This window comes from Micromys minutus (genome assembly GCF_963924665.1).
Source record: "Micromys minutus genome assembly, chromosome: 2".
Lineage (NCBI taxonomy): Eukaryota > Metazoa > Chordata > Mammalia > Rodentia > Muridae > Micromys > Micromys minutus.
Genome location: NC_137971.1, coordinates 82,165,672 through 82,184,873, shown reverse-complemented (window position 1 = coordinate 82,184,873; position 19,202 = coordinate 82,165,672). Strand labels below are relative to the sequence as shown.

The window sequence follows — 19,202 nt, the reverse complement described above, 5'->3', positions numbered from 1 at the left end:
TCCTAGACAGATACAAGATCCTAAAGTTAAACCAGGACCAAGTAAACCATCTAAATAATCCCACAACACCTAAAGAAATAGAAGAAGTCATCAAAAGCCTCCCAACCAAAAAAAGCCCAGGTCCAGACGGGTTCAATGCAGAATTTTATCAGACATTTATTGCGGATATAACACCAATACTCTCCAAACTATTCCACAAGATAGAATCAGATGGAATACTACCTAACTCATTTTTTGAGGCTACAATAACCCTCGTACCTAAACCACACAAAGACCCTACAAGGAAAGAGAACTTCAGACCAATCTCACTTATGAACATTAACGCAAAAATACTAAACAAAATCCTTGCAAACCGAATCCAAGAACACATCAAACCGATCATTCATCATGACCAAGTAGGCTTCATCCCTGGAATGCAGAGATGGTTTAATATAAAGAAATTCATCAATGTAGTCCATCATATAAACAAACTCAAAGAAAAAAATCACATGATCATCTCACTAGATGCTGAGAAAGCATTTGACAAAATTAAACACCCCTTCATGTTAAAAGACCTGGAAAGAACAGGAATCCAAGGTCCATACCTAAACATAATAAAAGCAATATACAGCAAACCAACAGCCAAAATCAATCTTAATGGAGAGAAACTTGAAGCAATCCCACTAAAATCAGGGACTCGACAAGGCTGCCCACTCTCCCCCTACCTATTCAACATAGTACTGGAAGTCCTGGCTGGAGCAATTAGACAGCAAAAGGAGATCAAGGAGATACAAATCAGAAAGGAAGAGATAAAAACATCACTCTTTGCCGATGACATGATAGTGTACTTAAGTGACCCCAAAAATTCCACCAGAGAACTACAGCTGATAAACAACTTCAGCAAAGTAGCTGGATACAAAATCAACTCAAACAGTAGCCTTCCTATACTCAAAGGACAAACATGCGGAGAAAGAAATTAGGGAAAAGGTACCCTTCACAATCATCACAAAAACTATGAAATACCTTGGTGTGACTCTAACTAAGCAAGTGAAGGACCTGTATGACAAGAACTTCAAACCTCTAAAGAAGGAAATTGAGGATAATCTCAGAAAATGGAAAGATCTCCCATGCTCATGAATTGGAAGCATCAACATTTTAAAAATGGCCATCCTACCAAAAGCAATCTACAGATTCAATGCAATCCCCATCAAAATTCCAACCCAGTACTTCATTGAATTGGAAAGATCAATGTGCAATTTCATATGGAATAACAAAAGACCTAGAATAGCGAAATCCATTCTCAACATCAAGAAAACATCTGTGGGAATCACTATCCCTGACCTCAAGCTATATTACAAGGCAATTGTGCTGAAAACTGCCTGGTACTGGTACAGAAATAGGCATGTAGATCAATGGAATAGAATAGAAGATCCAGAAATGAGCCCTCAGGTATATGGTCACCTGATTTTTGATAAAGGAGCCATAAACATTCAATGGAAAAAGGAAAGCCTATTCAACAAATGGTGCTGGTCCAACTGGCACTCAGCATGCAAAAGAATGAAAATAGACCCTTTCTTATCTCCTTGTACAAAGCTCAAGTGTAAGTGGATCAAAGATCTCCACATTAAACCAGATAAACTGAAACTATTAGATGAGAAAGTAGGGAAAACCTTAGAACACATAGGCACAGGAGAAAATTTTCTGAACAAAACACCAATGGCTCAAGCTCTAAGGTCAAAGACTAACAAATGGGACTTAATGAAATTGCAAAGTTTCTGTAAGGCTAAGGACATTGTCAAGAAAACAAAACGGCAGCCAACAGAATGGGAAAAGACCTTTACCAACTCCACATCAGATAGAGGCCTAATATCCAAGGTATACAAAGAACTCAAAAAGCTAGACACCAAAGAATCAAACAACCCTATTAAAAAATGGGGTACAGAGCTAAACAAAACATTCTCAGCTGAGGAATATCGAATGGCTGAGAAACATCTGAGGAAGTGGTGGACATCCTTAGCCATCAGAGAAATGCAAATCAAAACAACCCTGAGATTCCACCTCACACCAGTCAGATTGGCCAAGATCCAAAACTCAGATGACAACAGATGCTGGCGAGGTTGTGGAGAAAGAGGTACACTTCTCCACTGTTGGTGGGGTTGCAAACTAATACAACCACTCTGGAAATCAGTCTGGTGATACCTCAGAAAAGTGGACATAGTACTACCTGAAGACCCAGCTATTCCACTTCTGGGCACATACCCCAGAGACACTTTAATACACAACAAAGATATATGCACCACAATGTTCATAGCAGCTCTATTTATAATAGCCAGAAGCTGGAAACAACCCAGATGCCCTTCAGAAGATGTATGGATAAAAAAATTGTGGTACATTTACACAATGGAATACTACTCAGCCACCAGAAACAATGACTTAACCAAATTCTTTTTTTTAAAACAACTTTATTTTACAAAACAAAGATAAATGTACAGATTTTAAGCATTTTTTGCATAAATTTATACAATACATTTTTGTCAGTACTTTTTTTTCAGATTTTAAAATAATTTTTACATAAAACCATATGAATATATTTTTTAGTCAGTACTTGATTTTTTTAAAGGTTTGATAGTATGCATTGAAAACTTAATAGTTACAATGAGCATAAAGTACATGTAAAACAAAATGTAACATGGAAATAGTCAAAGTTTTCTTGTTTTATAAAGATTTTTTTGTTTTGTTTTGATTTCTTTATTTCTTGGACATCATACAGTCTGTGAGTTGTTTCTGGGGCAGTGCGAGCCTCTGGGGTTAGCATCCCACTATCAGTGACTGCATATTATGTCTGTTCTTTTGTGACTGGGTTATCTCACTCAGAATGATATTCTCTACATGCAGCCATTTTCTTAAGAATTTGGTCAAGTCACTGTTTCTGGTGGCTGAGTAGTATTCCATTGTGTAAATGTACCACAATTTTTGTTTCCATTCATCTTCTGAAGGACATCTGGGTTCTTTCCAGCTTCTAGCTATTATAAATAGAGCTGCTATGAACATTGTGGTGCATATATCTTTGTTGTGTATTAAAGTGTCTCTGGGGTATATGCCCAGAAGTGAAATAGCTGGGTCTTCAGGTAGTATTATGTCCAATTTTCTGAGGTGACCCTCATACATGCCTGGCAAGTGCTCTACCACTGAGACTTACTTCATGTAACCCTATCTGACTCTCATTGTAATCTGGCTATCTTTTATTTTTAAAAATTTGTATTATATATCTTTGTATGTGGATTTGAAATATTATTCCCTTTGCCCCCCACTCCTATTCCCCTCCCCCATTTACTTGTCTTCACACAGGTGCACTAACTCCCAATCACCCTCTCCACCTCAGTGTCTTGGCTTCCCCTACATTGGGAAAACGTGCCCTCACTGGATTAAAAGCCTCTTCTCATATTGATGCCAGACATGGGTATTCTCCACTACATATGCAACTGGAGCCATGAGCTCTCAATGGGTGCCCAGTAGTTGGTGTTCTAGTCCATGGTCTGACTATCTTTTAGACCAATCTATTTAGCATTATATTTTTGTTTGTGGCCATTTATAGCTGATCTCATCCTAACAAATACGTACATATAAAACACCACACCCCTGCATGTGACACATTCCTTGACAGTGTCCAGAACAACCCAAATTAGCAAATATTTGCTTCCTGCAATAAAAGATGTGATTTTTTTCAAAGTGATAATATATTTGATAAGCTGGGGCATTTTAATGACCATGATAATAAAAAGAAGTTCAGAATTAGGGGCTAGTGGTGTGCTAGAGAACTGAAAACATAATTTTGATAAATGTGAATATATGTAGGGGATTGAAGTTAACACTTTCCTCATTCTTACATCCTGAAAAACAAAGGACTGTAAACTTTATACCTATTATGAATATGTGGCTGGAGATACTTTCTTAAAGGTAGTTCTAGAAGAATAGAACTTGAGAGCAAGACTGAGGAAGGATGAGGAATTTTAATTGTTATAGATACTTGGAGCCCACCGTTTATTTTGAAACTATTTTTAGCAGAAATTTAGTCAGGATCATTCCTACAAAGGTTGAGAAATGTCTGGTCTATTTTATAGCACAATAAAACGTCATGGTTTCCTGGTTGGCTGGTATTTGTTTAAAGAGAGTGGGTTGCTGGTACTGACAACATTTGAGAGGTTATTATGGGGGAAAATCTCATGTAAATTTTTTCATCTGTAAAACGGGGGGTTGCTAAGAATTAAAACTAGCGATGCCTGTGATGTATTTTTGATTTTGATTTGTTTAAAGTCTTGTTCATATTAAAGTAGATGTTAGTCATCTTTTCAAACATGATTAAACATCCCCCCAATACAGTATTAAAACGTTGAATTTGTTAAGAGTTCTTGTTATTTTTCAGTTTGCACTTATATTTAATATAGTTTCCAAAGCACCAAACCATGCTAAAGATTTGTCACTGGTAACACTCCAAGCATAATTTGAGTAAAGACTGATGCTAGGTTAAAACTGAAGCACTACAGCTAATCCTGATTGTCTGGTGGGAAAAGGACACAAAAGACCCTTGGTTTTGTCTGAATCATCTAACCAAACATCAGAAAATTCTCTAAATGTACAAATATATATTTTTCTTTTAATTAGTAGATCTAGTTTGCTGTTGGCAGTTAACAGAGCTGATGAAAATATAGTTTTTAAGCAAAGATCATTGAGTGAGACTAAATAATCTCATCTGAAAAAAAAAGAGACATGCCATTGACTTCAAAGGGTACATGAAAAAAATGAGGCTCATATTGCCTGATCATTGAAGCTGGATGGATAATTGTCCAATTGAAAAACTTTCCAATTTGTTGGGGATTCCTATTATTATGAAGACTGTAGTCTCACTTTCTTCCCATTTTATTCTCTTACATTATAAGACATGCATATGACTATAAAATTAGTGTTACTTTATAAAGTTTACTCATAAAATATATTAAAGACTGTAGCTATACCATTTAGAGAAGTCTGTCAACTTCATTCTTGGTTTTGGGATCAAACTCAGGGCCTCACGCATATGAGACAACTAGCACAGAGCCAACAGTCTATGTTTAGTTGTACCCTCAAACTTTCTTTAAAAATGGTTTTTGAGCTGTTTCTCTCAGTTGACCAGTCTGGTCTTGAACTTGTAGTTCTCCTGATTTATTCTCACCAATAACTGAGATTTAAAGTACATGGTATGTGCCACCATGCTTAGCAAACATTTTTCTTGTATAGCTATAGAACTAGAGATGTATCAACTTAGTATTACATCACTAAGCCATCTAAATTATACTTATGAGGCCAAAACTAACAAAACAACAAAAAGAAGAATAACAAGATTATTAAAAATTTTATCTTCAAGGTAACTGCTTAGAATTAAACTTTTTTTTTTGTTAATGCCAATGTAAGTATTCATTCTTTCCTTCAGTCACCACCAATGCCTTTTCCTCTACAAATGCAAGTGCTGATTCATGTAATAGTTCCTGGTGGATACTTTCCTGTCCTCATCTTTTTCTCTCTTTCAAGCCTTCCTCATGCTGATCTGTAGCACTTTTATTGCCTTCTTTTCTTTTCTTTTTTTTCTTTTTCTTTTCTTTTTTCACTGTGAAAGCTGTGACATTTATTGAAGGGGAAACATCCGTTTGTAAATCCCAATGATGCATACATGATATGGTTCACAGAAATGTCTCAATTAAGCTCCTCACAAACTTGCCACATACAGTCCCTTCGTAAAGAAACAACTCAAAGGGGAAAAGGGTTATTTCCTCATTATGTTTACAAATCCAGATGGTAGTTTTTCAATCAGAAAATCTGTGCTTGACCCCTTATCTCAACTTGGAGGTCACAACCTCTTTGCGTGTCGAATGACCATTTCGAGGCAGTGGCATCTCAGATACCTGGCATATCAGATAGCTACATTATGATTTATAACAGTAGTCAAATTACTGTTATAAGGTATCTGTTAAAATAATTTTATGGTCAGGGTCACCACAACATTGAAAACCTTTATTAAAGGGTTGCAGGATTGGGAAGATTGAGAACCACAAACCTCTACATGGGGACAACTTTTCAATGGATGACTTTAATAACCCAATGCATATCTCATAAGATGTTCAGCTAAGGGGTGGTAACTGCAATAAATGGTAGACTGTTTAACATCAGTCTCATTTAACATACCACCTTGTTTTTGAGACTTAATATAATATTTTATTTTTAGAATAAGAAAAATTCACCTAATAAAAGATATTACATGGTATGTATCTATTAAAAATGTCCAGTTTAAATGTTCAGAAGTTGATTAATTGGATGTTGGCCCAGTGGAAAAAAAATTTGAGGAAAATTGTAAAATGTTTTTTGTTTTTAAATAAAGGGGGAAAAAAGGAAATCACACAGCTCTTATTATGGAATTTAATCACTTATGTTCCCTTAAAAGTATCATTAATAGTAACAGTAAAATGAAACTTTATTTCCAGAACTTAGACAATTTTAAAAAGACAATATCTATTTTGATAAGTAGAAAGAGAAAAAAAAGGTTGATCAGTTTACTAAGCTACCTTCCTCCCCCTTTGCATGTGACAGAAATATCTAAACTAGTGATGACAGATTATGTAGGAAGTTACTGGATTTTATCCCATTAGAACTAGAGGGTTTTAAAATCAAGAATCTGACATGGTAGAATATGATATGGGACCAAAAAATTAATGGTTAGACTCATTGTGAGTGAAATCAAAATATTCTAGAAACCAAAGCCTAATGTGGTTTGCTCTGAGCAACCTGTTGCTGCTTAGTCAAGTGTCTACATATGCACTCCTATGGTTCTACCCTCTTACTAGCTTATCCCATGTATAAATTCCCCAATTCCTGTCACTGGGTTGGGAGGAAGACTTGGCCATTGGAGACTGGGTCTTCATTTCATTTTGTGACTATGGTTCCAATACTCTATTTTATTCCCTTGGATCCTTGAGAGTGGGGCATAGCTCATCAGCCTGGACAAATTACTTTTTCACCAACTTAGACAATACTCATAGCAGATATGAGTGAAGCACCCCCCCACCCATTTTATTTTCTTCAACCTTTATTTTTGCTGTTCTTCAACCCCCTACTCAAGAGAACCATTTACAATACTCAATGAAAAAAAATATTCAGACTTGATGGAGTCAGTTCTGAGACAGGTGCCCCTGCTCTGAGTGGCTTCTTTCCACAGCTTAGAAAGGGGCTGATTCCTCATCATCTCATCGCTTGGCTGGATTCATCACAGATGCAAATGAAGTGATGAGAGAATCCACTTGCACTCTTGCTCTTTCCTTGAGCAATACAGGACTATACACATCTGCCACACCCAGGCCCTGAATCTATAGGCCTGATGTTGTTATAAAAGCAGGAACACTAACAAAATATCTACATATGTGCCCATATGAAAATTTCTCCAGTCAGGAAAAGTGCTGGTCTTTATGAACCTCATCACTTTTTCTGCTGGGTAGTGAAAGTGTGATGTGTGTGTGTGGGGGCAGGCCAGAGGACAACCTCAGATGTCCCTCAGATGCCATCAACCTTATGTGTGTGAAAGAAAGACAGGGTCTCTCACCACTAACCTGGAGCACATCAAGTAGGCCAATTGCCTTCTTTTCTTTATAGAGTTTTTTCTTCCGCAGTCATCCTTTTGTTCTACATCCCTTCTTGTTGGTGTTACTCAGGGTTAAACAAAACAAAATAAAACAAAACTGATCTTTGCTTCACCCAATCTACCTATATACTATAGGGTTCCAATCTGCCTCTCCAATACTAATTGCTCTTGAATTTCAGATTTATATATCTGAAGCAAGAAACACTTCTGTTGTTTTTAACCTGTTTAAAATGAAACCTGTGATCTTTACGGTTAAGTTATTCCTCTAATTTTTTAGTCCTCATTAATCCCTTTAAGATTATTCTGGTTACCTAGACTAGACCAAGGAAACTTTCTTTTCTTTTTTATTATTAATCATTTCATTCGTTTACATTTCAAAATGATATTCCCCTTCCTGGTTATTCCTCCACAACCACCCCACCCCGTCCCCCCTCTCCTTCTTCCCCATTGCTTCTATAAGGGTGTTACCCACTCACCCACTCCACCTCACTGTTTTAGCATCCCCCTACGCTTGATATGGATGCCTCCTCAGAGGCTCTGACAGAGTCATACTGATACAGATGAGAATGCTTGCAACCAACCATCAGACTGAACATGGGGACCCCAATGAAGAAGCTAGAGAAAGAACTGAAGGAGCTGAAAGGGTCTGCAACCCTATGGGAAGTACAACATTATCAACCAACCAAATCCTTCACAGCTCCCAGGGACTAAAACACCAACCAATGAATGTGTATGGAGAGACCCATGGCTCCAGTTGCATATGTAGCAGAGGATAGCATTTTCTGGTATTAACGGGAGACGAGGCCTTTGGTCTAGTAAAGGCTTGTTTTCCAGTGAAGGGGAATGCCAAGGTGCTGAGATGGGAGAGGGTGGCTGGGAGAGAGAGCACCTTCATGAGGGAAGGTAAGGGGGAGGTAGGATGGGAAGGGGGAAGGGGATAACATCTGAAATGTAAATACAGAGAATACCAAAAAAACCAACCAACTAACCAACCAACCAACCAACCAACCAACCAACCAACCAACCAAACAAACAAACAAACAAACAAAAAAACTGACTATGCTTTACTTCTGCTTTAGAACCTTCAACAGGTCCTTACTATCCATATCATCAAGATGTTGAGACTTCTCAGTGACCCAAAGGGTTTCCCACATTTGTTCTCCATATTTCTATTTTGTGTTTTTTTTCTTCCCACATCCACTTTTCTTCTACCCCAAATCATACCAATCTGCCTACAGTTCCAGGATTTCCTGTGACAGCCCTTATGGTTCTGTACATCCTGCTCTTCTTCTGGATTCCTGTCTTTCTTCTTGTACAAATGGGAAGTCTTTTTTATTCTCCAGTAATCAGGTTAGCATCGTTTCATCTGAGAACTCCTCTGTTCCATGCAGTACTTGCTAAGAACTCAGAGCTTTTCACACTATGCTGCACCTGTTTACATATTTTCCCTTCTACTAAACTGAGGGAAGTGGCTGTAATTTGTTTAAACGGATTTGTAACTTTAGTGTCTAAATAGTGCCTGGTACATGCTAAATTAATGAATAAACTTCTGAAAAACACAAATGTTTCCTTGTCTTTAGGGTGTTTAATGTTATTATAGATGAAGTGGGTTATTGATATCAGATTTTTTGTTTCTCCCTGTTATCTGGAACAGACTCTAAATCAACATATTTTTTATAGTATAAATTTCTGTAGGCCCAATAGGGCAGCAGGATGGGGGTGTTATATATTTGTAATTCCAGTGCTCAAGAGGGAGAGAGAGGCAGGTAGATATTTGTGAGTTTAAGACCAGCCTGGTCTTTACAGTTCCCAGATAGCCAGGGCTATACAGAGAAACACTGTCTCAAAAAAACCAAAATCAATCAATCAATCAATCAATCAATCAATCAATCAAATATACAGTTGTTCCATATATTTTCACTTTTAGTAATTAGGGCACTAAAATCCTGTATTATTTGCTTTGTGATTAATGAGGGTTGTAAATTTATCTATATGATGATAAAGTTAGAAAAACAAAGATACAGAATAAAATTAAGTTGAAAGTAAGCCTTGAGAAAGAGTCAAACATCTGGTGAGATTTAGAGATCTTTTTGTTAAAACTCAGAATTAATAGTAGCCCTAAAGCAATATAGGCAGTAAAGAGCAGGGTAAATGTAAATAACACGCATATACATATACACACACAAACACTCACACACACTCGCTCTCCAAGATCATACATATTTTATAGATGAGGTATGTGACATGAGACATCACTAAACTCCAAGGTCATGGAGCTACAATGTTGTAACTAGATCAGACTGACAGCGAGTGCTCTTCACTCACATAATGATGCTTTCCAATAAGTTCCCAGAGTTCCTGAGCAGCTGCATGCAGCTTAGTCTCTCTCTCTCTCTCTCTCTCTCTCTCTCTCTCTCTCTCTCTCTCTCTCTGTCTCTCTCTGTCTCTGTCTCTCTCTCACACACAAATAGATTATTTGTTTCTATTTGCAATAATCATGTGTAGTTGGTTCATTTAGCAGTTCAGAGTAATATATAATTTTCTTTTATTTTTTTATTATTTTTTGGAAGCTTCTCTATACTTCTGTAAGTACTTCGCACCTATGTGGGAAAGGTGTGAAGAATGGGAACATCTGACTGTAGCAACTTTGGGAAAAGATGGGCATGTGTGTAGAGTGCATGCATGTACTCTACAGTACAACATCAGAATGCATGGATGAGATGAGTCCATGGCCTCCTGTATGGGCAAACATTATACATGCACAGACGCATACATTAGGAAACATAAAATCAGGATTGCTCTCTCACAGTAACATTTTACTAAAGGGGGTAATTTGGTTTTTAAATAAAGCTTTAGTAGAGTTCTTTTGAATTTTTATTATCCTTTTTATTAAATATTCTCTGTATTTATTTTAAATGTTATCCCCCTTCCAAATACTTCCTCCTTCTCCCTTTGCTTCCATGAAAATGCTTCCACTACCAACCACCCTCTACCACCTCAGTGCCTTGGCATTCCTCTACACTGAGAAAATAAGCCTTCACTGGACCAAAGACCTTTCCTCTTATTGATGCCAACAATGCCATCCTCTGCTACATAACAAACTGGAGCCATGGGTTTCTCCTTGCACACTCATTGGTTGGTGTTTTAGTCCCTGGGAGCTCTGTGGGGTTTGGTTGGTTAGTATTGTTGTTCTTCCTTTGAGGTTTTTGCAAACCCTTTCAGCTCATTCAGTCCTTTCTCTAGCTCCACCATTGGGGTCGCCATGTTCAGTCCGATGGATAGTTGCAAGCATCTTCAACTGTATCAGCGTGGCTCTGACAGAGCCTCTGTGGAGGCATCCATATCAGGGTCCTGCCAGTAAGGACATTTTGGCATCAACAATAGTGACTGGGTTTGGTGTGTGCATATGGGATAGATCTTCAGGTGAGGCAGTCTCTAGATGATCTTTTCATCAGTCCCTGCTCCTCTATTTGTCACTGTAATTCCTCTCATGAGTATTTTGTTCTTCTAAGAAGGACTGAAGCATCCAAATTTTGGTCTTCCTTCTTTATTAACTTCATATGGTCTGTGAATTGTTTCCTGGGTATTCCTAGTCTTGGGGATAGTATTTACTTATCAGTGAGTAATTACCATGTGTATTTTTTTGTGTGACTGGGTTACCTCACTCATGATGGTCTTTCCTAGTTCCATCCATTTGCCAAGTAATTCCATAAAGTCATTGTTTCTAATAGCTGAGTAGTACTACATTGTATAAATGTACCCCATTTTTGTATCCATTCCTCTTTTGAAGGACATCTGGGTTCTTTCCAGCTTTTAGCTATTATAAATGAGGCTGTTATGAACATATAGGAGCATGCATCCTTGTATATGTTGGAGCATTTTTTTTTTGTGTATATGCCCAGGAATGGTATAGGTGGGTCCTCAGGTAGCACTATGATCAATTTTCTGAGGAACTGCCACACTGATTTCCACAACTAGTTGTACCAGCTTACAATCCCATCAAAAATGAAGGAGTGTTCCTCTTTCTCCACATCCTCACCAGCACCTGCTGTCATGTGAGCTTTTGATATTAGCCATTCTGACTGATTTGAAATCTCAGTGTTGTTTTGATTTTTATTTCTCTGATGACTAAGGGTGTGGAACATTTCTTTAGGTGCTTCTCAGCCATTATTTATTCCTCAACTGAGAATTCTTTGTTTAGCTTGTACACCAATTTTTAATAGGATTATGTGATTCTCTGGAATCTAACTTATTGAGTTCTTTGTATATATTGGATATTAGCCCACTATCAAATGTAGAATTGGCAAAGATCTTTTCCCAATCTGTTGGTTGCTGTTTTGCCCTTTCCCTTACAGAAGCTTTGCAATTATATGAGGTCTCATTACTCGATTCTTGATCTTAGAACATAAACCATTGATGTTCTGTTCAGGAAAATTTCCCCCATGCTTATGTGTTCTAAATTCTTCTCTGCTTTCTCTTCTATTAGTTTCAGTGTACCTGGCTTTATGTGGAGGTCTTTGATCCACGTGGACTTGAATTTTGTACAAGGAGAAAAGAATCAGTCTATTGGCATTCTTCTATATGCTGAATGCCAGTTGAACCGCCACCATTAGCTGAAGATGCTGTCTTCTTTCCATTGAACATTTTTAGCTCCTTAGTCAAAGATCAAATGACCATAAATGTGTGGGTTCATTTCTGGGCCTTCAATTATATTTCAATGATCTACCTGTCTGTCTCTATACCAATACCATGCAGTTTTTAATCACGATTGATGTGTAATATAGCTTGAGGTCAGGGACGGTGATTTCCTCAGAAGTCCTTTTATTGCTGTGGATAGTTTTTACTATCCTGAGTTTTTTTGTTATTCCAAATGAATTTGCAAATTTCTCTTTCTAACTCTATAAAAACCTGAGTTCAAATTTTGACCATGTTTGCATTATATCTGTAGAGTGCTTTTGGCAAGATGGCCATTTTAAGTATATTAATCCTGCCAATCCATCAGCATGGGAGACATTTCCATCTTCTGAGATCTTCTATAGTTTCTTTCTTCAGAGACTTGAAGTTCTTGCTATATGAATTCTTCACTTGCTTGGTTAGGGTCACACAAAAGTATTTTACATTATTTCTGACAATTGTGAAGGGTTTTGTTTCTCTAATTTATTTCTCAGCCTGTTTATCCTTTGAATAAGACTTAGAGGAAGGCTACTTATTTGGTTAATTTTATATCCAGCCACTTCACTTAAATTGTTTATCAGCTTTAGGAGTTCTCTGGTGGAATTTTGGGGTCACTTAAGTATACTATCCTTTCATCTGCAAATAGTGATATTTTGAGTTCTTCCTTTTCAATTATATCCCTTTGACATCCTTTTGTTGTCTATTTGCTCTGGCTATGACTTCTAGTACTATATTGAATAGGTAGGGGGAGAATGGGCAGCCCTGTCTAGTCTCTGATTTTAGTGGGATTGCTTCATGTTTCTCACCATTTAGTCTGATGTTGGGTATTAGTTTGCTGTATATTGCTTTTACTATGTTTAGGTATGGGCTTGAATTCCTGATCTTTTCAAGACTTTTACCATAAAGAGGTGTTGAATATTTCAAATACTTTCTCAGTGTCTAATGAGATGATCATGTGTTTTTTTTTTTCCTTCGAGTTTGTTTATATAATGGATTACATTGATGAATTTCCACATATGGAACCTTCCATGTTTTCCTGGGATGTAGCCTACTTGGTCATGATTGCTGATCGTTTTAATGTGTTCTTGGATCTGGTTTGCAAGAATTTTATTGAGTATTTTGCATTGACGTTCATGAGAGAAATTGCAGTTTTCTTTGTTGGGTATTTGTGTGGTTTATATATTAGGGTAATTGTGGCTTCATAGAAGGAATTGGGTAGTGTTCCTTCTGTTTCTATTTTGTGGAATTGTTTGGAGAGTATTGGTATTAGGTCTTCTATGAAGGTTTGACAGAATTCTACACTAAACCCATCTGGTCCTGAGCTTTTTATGTTTTCGAGACTTTTGATGACTGCTTCTATTTCTTTAGGGGTTATGGCACTGTTTTGATGGTTTATCTAATCATGATTTAACTTGGTACCTGGTATCTGTCTAGAAAATTGTCCATTTCATCCCAATTTTTCAGTTTTGTATAAGCTTTAGTAGGAGGATCTATTAATTTCTTGAATTTCCTCATGTTCTGTTCGTATGTTTCCCATTTAATTTTTGATTTTGTTAATTGTATACTGCCTTTGTGCCCTCTAGTTAGTATGTCTAAGGGTTTATTTATCTTGTTGATTTTCTCAAAGAAACAGATCCTGGTTTTGTTGATTCCTTGTATGTAGTTCTTTCTGTTTCTACTTGGTTGATTTTAGCTCTGAGTTTGATCATTTCCTGCCATCTACTCCTCCTGGGTGTGTTTGCTTCTTTTTGTTCTATAGCTTTCAGATTTGTTGTCAAACTGTTAGTGTATGTTCTCTACTGTTTCTTTTTGGAGGCATTCAGAGCTATGGGATTTTTACTTAGCACTACTTGCTTTGTGTCCCATAAATTCGGGTATGTTGTGTCTTCATTTCCATCAAATTCTCAAAAGTCTTTAATTTTTTTCTTTATTTCTTTTTGACAGAGTTTAGTAGAGCATTGTTCAGCTTCCACGTGTATTTGGGTTTTTCATTGTTTTTGTTGTTATTGAAGACCAGACTTAGTCCATGGTGATCTGATAGTATGCATGGGATTATTTCAATCTTCTTGTATTTTTTTAAGACCTGTTTTGTGACCGATTATATTATCAGTTTTGGAGAAGGTGCCAAAATGAGATGCTGAGAAGAAGGTATAATTTTTTTTTTTTTTTTGTTTTAGGATGACATGTTTTATAAATGTCTGTTAAATCCATTTGGTTCATAACCTCTCTTAGTTTCACTGTGTCTCTCTTCAGATTCTGCTTCCAGGATCTTTCCATTGATGAGAATATAGTGTTTAAGCTTCCCACTATTATAGTGAGTAGTGCAATATATTCTTTGAATGTGAGTAAAATTTCTTTTATGAATGTGGGTACCCTTACATTTGTAGCATAGATGTTCAGGATCAAGAGTTCATCTTTGTAGATTTTTCCTTTGATGAATTTGAAGTGTCATTTCTTATCTCCTTTGATAATTTTTGATTAAAAGTCAGTTTCATTGGATATTAGAATGGTACTCCAAGTTGTTGCTTGGGACCATTTACCTTGAAGAAAATTTCCTAGCCTCTTACTCAGAGGTAGTGTCTGTCTTTGTCACTGGGCTGAGTTTCCTATATGCAGCAAAATGCTGGGTCCTGTTTACATATCTACTCTGGTAGTCTATGTCTTTTTATTGGGGGAATTGTGTCCATTGATGTTAAGAGACATATTTTTTTTCATTTAAAAAAGTTTTAGGTCACATAAAACAAGGCAGTATTACTCCTTTCTCTTGTTCTCTGGCACTGGGTCTTGTGGGCAGCTCCTCCACTGTGGCGCTGTTGCTCTCTGAGCCAGTGTTACTGTCACTTGTCCCTTCCACCTCCATGCTGTCACCCCCCTCCTGTTCACTCTCCTTGTCCTCAGGAGTAGACGTGTCTTCTTCACCATTCTGCTGGCTCTCTGCCGTGTCTTCAAGGTGTGTCTCCCCTGTCTCCATCGGGATGTTCTCCTCAGCTTTGTTTGAGACTTGCTCTTCCTCTGGGGCGATGCTGCCCTGACTGCGCTCAGCTTGCTCTGCCGCCTCCTTCTCCCTCTCCTCCTGCCTTCTGCGGGCCTGTTCCTCTGCCTGTGCGATCTCAGCGGCAATCTTCTCCATGTCTACTTCCACCTTCAGACCACACAGCCTCTTAAGTTCATTGTTAAAGGAGTCTGTGCTTTCCAGGAATTTCCTCTTCTTTTCCTGGTGTCGTTCCTCTATCTGAAGAAGCTCAGCTTCTAGTTTCCGCTGATGAACCATTAAAGACTGGACCTGTCGCTTGAGGACCTGCATTCTAGCGGTTGTGACAACCGACCGCACATCAGGTACCACACTCTCACTGAGGATCTCACTGATGAGGCGGTGGTTTCTCTGGAAACGGGCAGTGGCTGTATGTTTCATTGAAAAGCCATCATCACAATCATTTGGATCCTCAGCAGGTTGAATGCTCATGTAAGGCTCTCCTTTCTCCATGCGAGGCTGTCTCTGTTGACTTTCCTCCTCTAATGCAGCTTCCTCATGACTTTTTGCATTAATGTAGGCAAGGTAGGCAGGGGAATTGTGATAGGCCTTCATAGACTCGTTGTACTCGATCTTTTCTGCTTCGTATTCGTTTAGATACTCTTGCTTCTCTTCATCAGTGAGATCTCGCCACATGCCACCAATGATCTTGCCAATCTCCCACAGCTTCAGGTCAGGGTTGGAAGCCTTTACTTGGTCCCAGACCTTTCTGCTGTACCTCATGTAGGGCATCAGCGGCTTATCTGGTGGCTTTGGAGACTTTGGAATTGTAATGCTAGAGGATGCTGTGACCTGGCTGTTGGTGCCCGGGTCCCCTCCCAGCCTGTAGTTGCTGTAGGCGAGATGACTGTATGGATTGTATCCCACAAACCCTGGTGTGCTGGGCATTTGTGTTGCAGGAGCTGGGGTGGGAGGTGGGGCATAAGATGGTCTTTTTGACATTTTGGAAGATTAAGTTCTCAGTTCCTTAAGAATGAATCTGAGACACTGCGGGCCGAGAAGGCGCCCGCAGCCGATGTTAAGAGATATTAAGGAATAGTGATTTTTAAAAAATTTTTGTTGTTAGAGGTAGAATTATGTTTGTGTTGCTATCTTCTTTTGGGTTTGTTGCAAGAAGATTACTTTCTTGATTTACCTAGGGTGTAGTTTCCCTCCTTGTGTTAGAGTTTTTCATGTATTATCCTATGTAGGGCTGGATTTGTATAAAGATATTGTGTAAATTTGATTATTTTGTCATGGAATATCTTAGTTTCTCCATCTATATAGTAACTGAGAGCTTTGCTGGATATAGTAGCCTGGGCTCTTAGAATCTGTATGACATCTGCCCAGGTTCTTTTACCTTTCATAGTCTCTGTTGAGAAGTCTGGTGTGATTCTGAAAGGTCTGCCTTTCTATATCACTTTACCCTTTTAACTTAGTGCTTTTAATATTCTTTGTTTTGTGCATTTTGTGTTTTGACTATTTTGTGTCTCTAGGAGTTTCTTTTCTGGTCCAGTCTATTTGGAGTTCTGTAGGCTTCTTCTATGTTTAAAGTCATATCTGTCTTTATGTTAGGGAAGTTTTCTTTTATAATTTTGTTGACAATATTTATGTATTTATATTTATATATTTATATTTTGGGAATCTTTGCTGTCATCAACACCTATTATCCTAAGGTTTGGTCTTCTCATTGCATCTGGATTCCCTTGATGTTTTTGGTTAGGAGCTTTTTGCTCTTTCTTTGACTACTGTGTCAATGTTTTCTATGGCATCTTCTGCATCTGAGATTCTCTCTTCTATCTCTTTTATTCTGTTTGTGATGCTTGCATCTAAAACTCCTAATATGTTTCCTAGGTATTCTATCTCTAGGGTTGTGTCTTTTTGCAATTCCTTTATCATCTCTATTTCCATTTTTAGATCCTGTATGGTTTTGTTTAATTCTTTCACCCATTTGCTTGTCTTTTCCTGTAGCTCTTTAAGTGATATTTGTGTTTCCTCTTTAAGTGCTTATATTTGTTTACCTGTGTTCTACTGTATTCCTTTAAGGGAGTTATTTATGTGTTTCTTGAAGCCCTCTGTCATTATCATGAGGTATGACTTTAAGTCTAAGTCTTGTTTTTCTGGTGTGTGGTGGATATCTACTACTTGCTGTGGTGGAAGAACTGGGTTCTGATGTTGCCAAGTTGTCATGGTTTCTGTTGCTTAGGTTCTTGTGTTTGCCTCTTCCCATCTTGTTATCTGTGAAGATATTTGGACTTGTCTTTGACTGTAGCTTTTTCCTCCTGTGGGCCTGTGGGCTTAGGAGTGAGAGTGCTCCTGGGTACTCGGCTCTCTGCCAGCAGGTTGTGGGTCCTGATAGTAGTGGGATGGTTCTACCTCTGGGCACAGATGGAGATCGGAAGTGTCTGGTACTAGGCAGCAGCAGTATAATTTTTTGCACCCTGCGAGTTCCTGGTAGTTTTTTTTTTTTTTTTTGGTTTGAATAGTCAGTGGATCAGTGGAGAGAAAATGGAGTTTCACCCGTGGGCTTAGGCATGAGAGCACCCCTGGGTGCTCAGCTCTCTGTGGGCAGATCGTGGGTCCTGATAGCAGTGGTATGGCCCAGCTCTGGCACAGATGGAGAACAGAAGGCTATAATTTTATCTTCAACTCCACCCTATAAAATTTTAAAAGAATTTATATTTACTAGTGATACTAAATAATGTGTCTAAGAATTTATTTGTAAATTCTCTTGAATTTCTCTTGAAAAAAAAAAAAGCAGGAATAAACTTTAAGCAGTTTTAGCAGAACAAGCTGACTCCCAAGTTTTTCTTGGTATGCTCCACTGCTAGCTCTGTTTGGGATCCAGAAATGAATGCTGTCTGGTGTCAAAAGCATTTTGCTCTTGCTGCCTTCCAGAGATTACTCTGCCTGGCAGTTTGTCACTCTCCTGGGCAAGTATCCAGCTTGTGGTAGTGAGGTGGTTTTGTGGCAGAACTCCACAATTAACCACAAGTTCAGTGTCAACGGTAGGCTGCCACCATCGTGGCTGTGATCCTTCAGATCTGCTGGTACAGCCAGAGTTGAAGAAACTACTGCTTGTCTAAGGAGGGAACAGGAAAACTTGGAAAGAGTCTGTACTGCTGTTTATTGTTAAAGATTTAGCTTTTGGGTGTAAAACAACAACAACAACAACAACAACAACAACAACAAAAGTCCAGAAAATTTCAGATGAATAGTTAAGAGATTTAAGTTGTTATAGTTTTAAAATTCATAACAGTAGATTTTTGGCATAGATATAATTGTTCTGAAAATTAGAAAGATATCAAATATTAGAATTTAGTCTTTTAAAGCAAAAGAATTCCAGACATCATCACTTTAATTAAATTTAAATAAATACCTATAATTCTAATAATTCAGATCATACCATAAATAAACATAAGTGTGTATTTGTTTGCAAACTTAAAAAACTGTGTTCTTAATTTTATGAAAATTGATGTTAAAAATATTTATAAAAATATGGAATCTTGTTTTCTGTTTAAGTCATATAAGAGATTGCTATCAAAATTCTCTGATGAAGCAAAAAGCAAAACAAAACCAAACTATCAGAACATGTAACTGAAAGTCTGATTTGTAAAAAGTGCTTTGAGAAACCTAACTTTCGAAATGTCTGATCACTTGCTACAGGATGAAGACATCTGGTCAGGAAACTGAGCTAAGTTGCTGCGTTTGAATAAGAAAATTCTTGTACTTAAAGAGTATATTGTAGAGGTAGCCAGATAAATATATGCTGCAACAGAATATACATTTAACACATAGTACTGTTAACTCCAGTTCCACATTGCATAGCATCATCTCTATGCCCCTCATACCTAGTACATACTTCTTTTTGGCCTT

The 19,202-nt window shown here is 37.7% G+C and overlaps 2 protein-coding genes across 2 annotated transcripts in view; both read right to left on the bottom strand.

The window, feature by feature from the left end:
* LOC308416565 (protein UXT-like) overlaps positions 1-19,202 on the bottom strand; it is a 115,362-nt gene that overhangs the window by 92,228 nt on the left and 3,932 nt on the right. The window lies entirely within an intron of this gene.
* On the bottom strand, positions 14,952-16,386 carry LOC308417419 (SWI/SNF-related matrix-associated actin-dependent regulator of chromatin subfamily E member 1-like). Its single transcript, XM_080912729.1, is given in 2 exon segments — positions 14,952-15,100; positions 15,102-16,386. Coding segments are annotated over 2 exon segments (1,221 nt in total). The 5' UTR covers positions 16,290-16,386; the 3' UTR covers positions 14,952-15,067.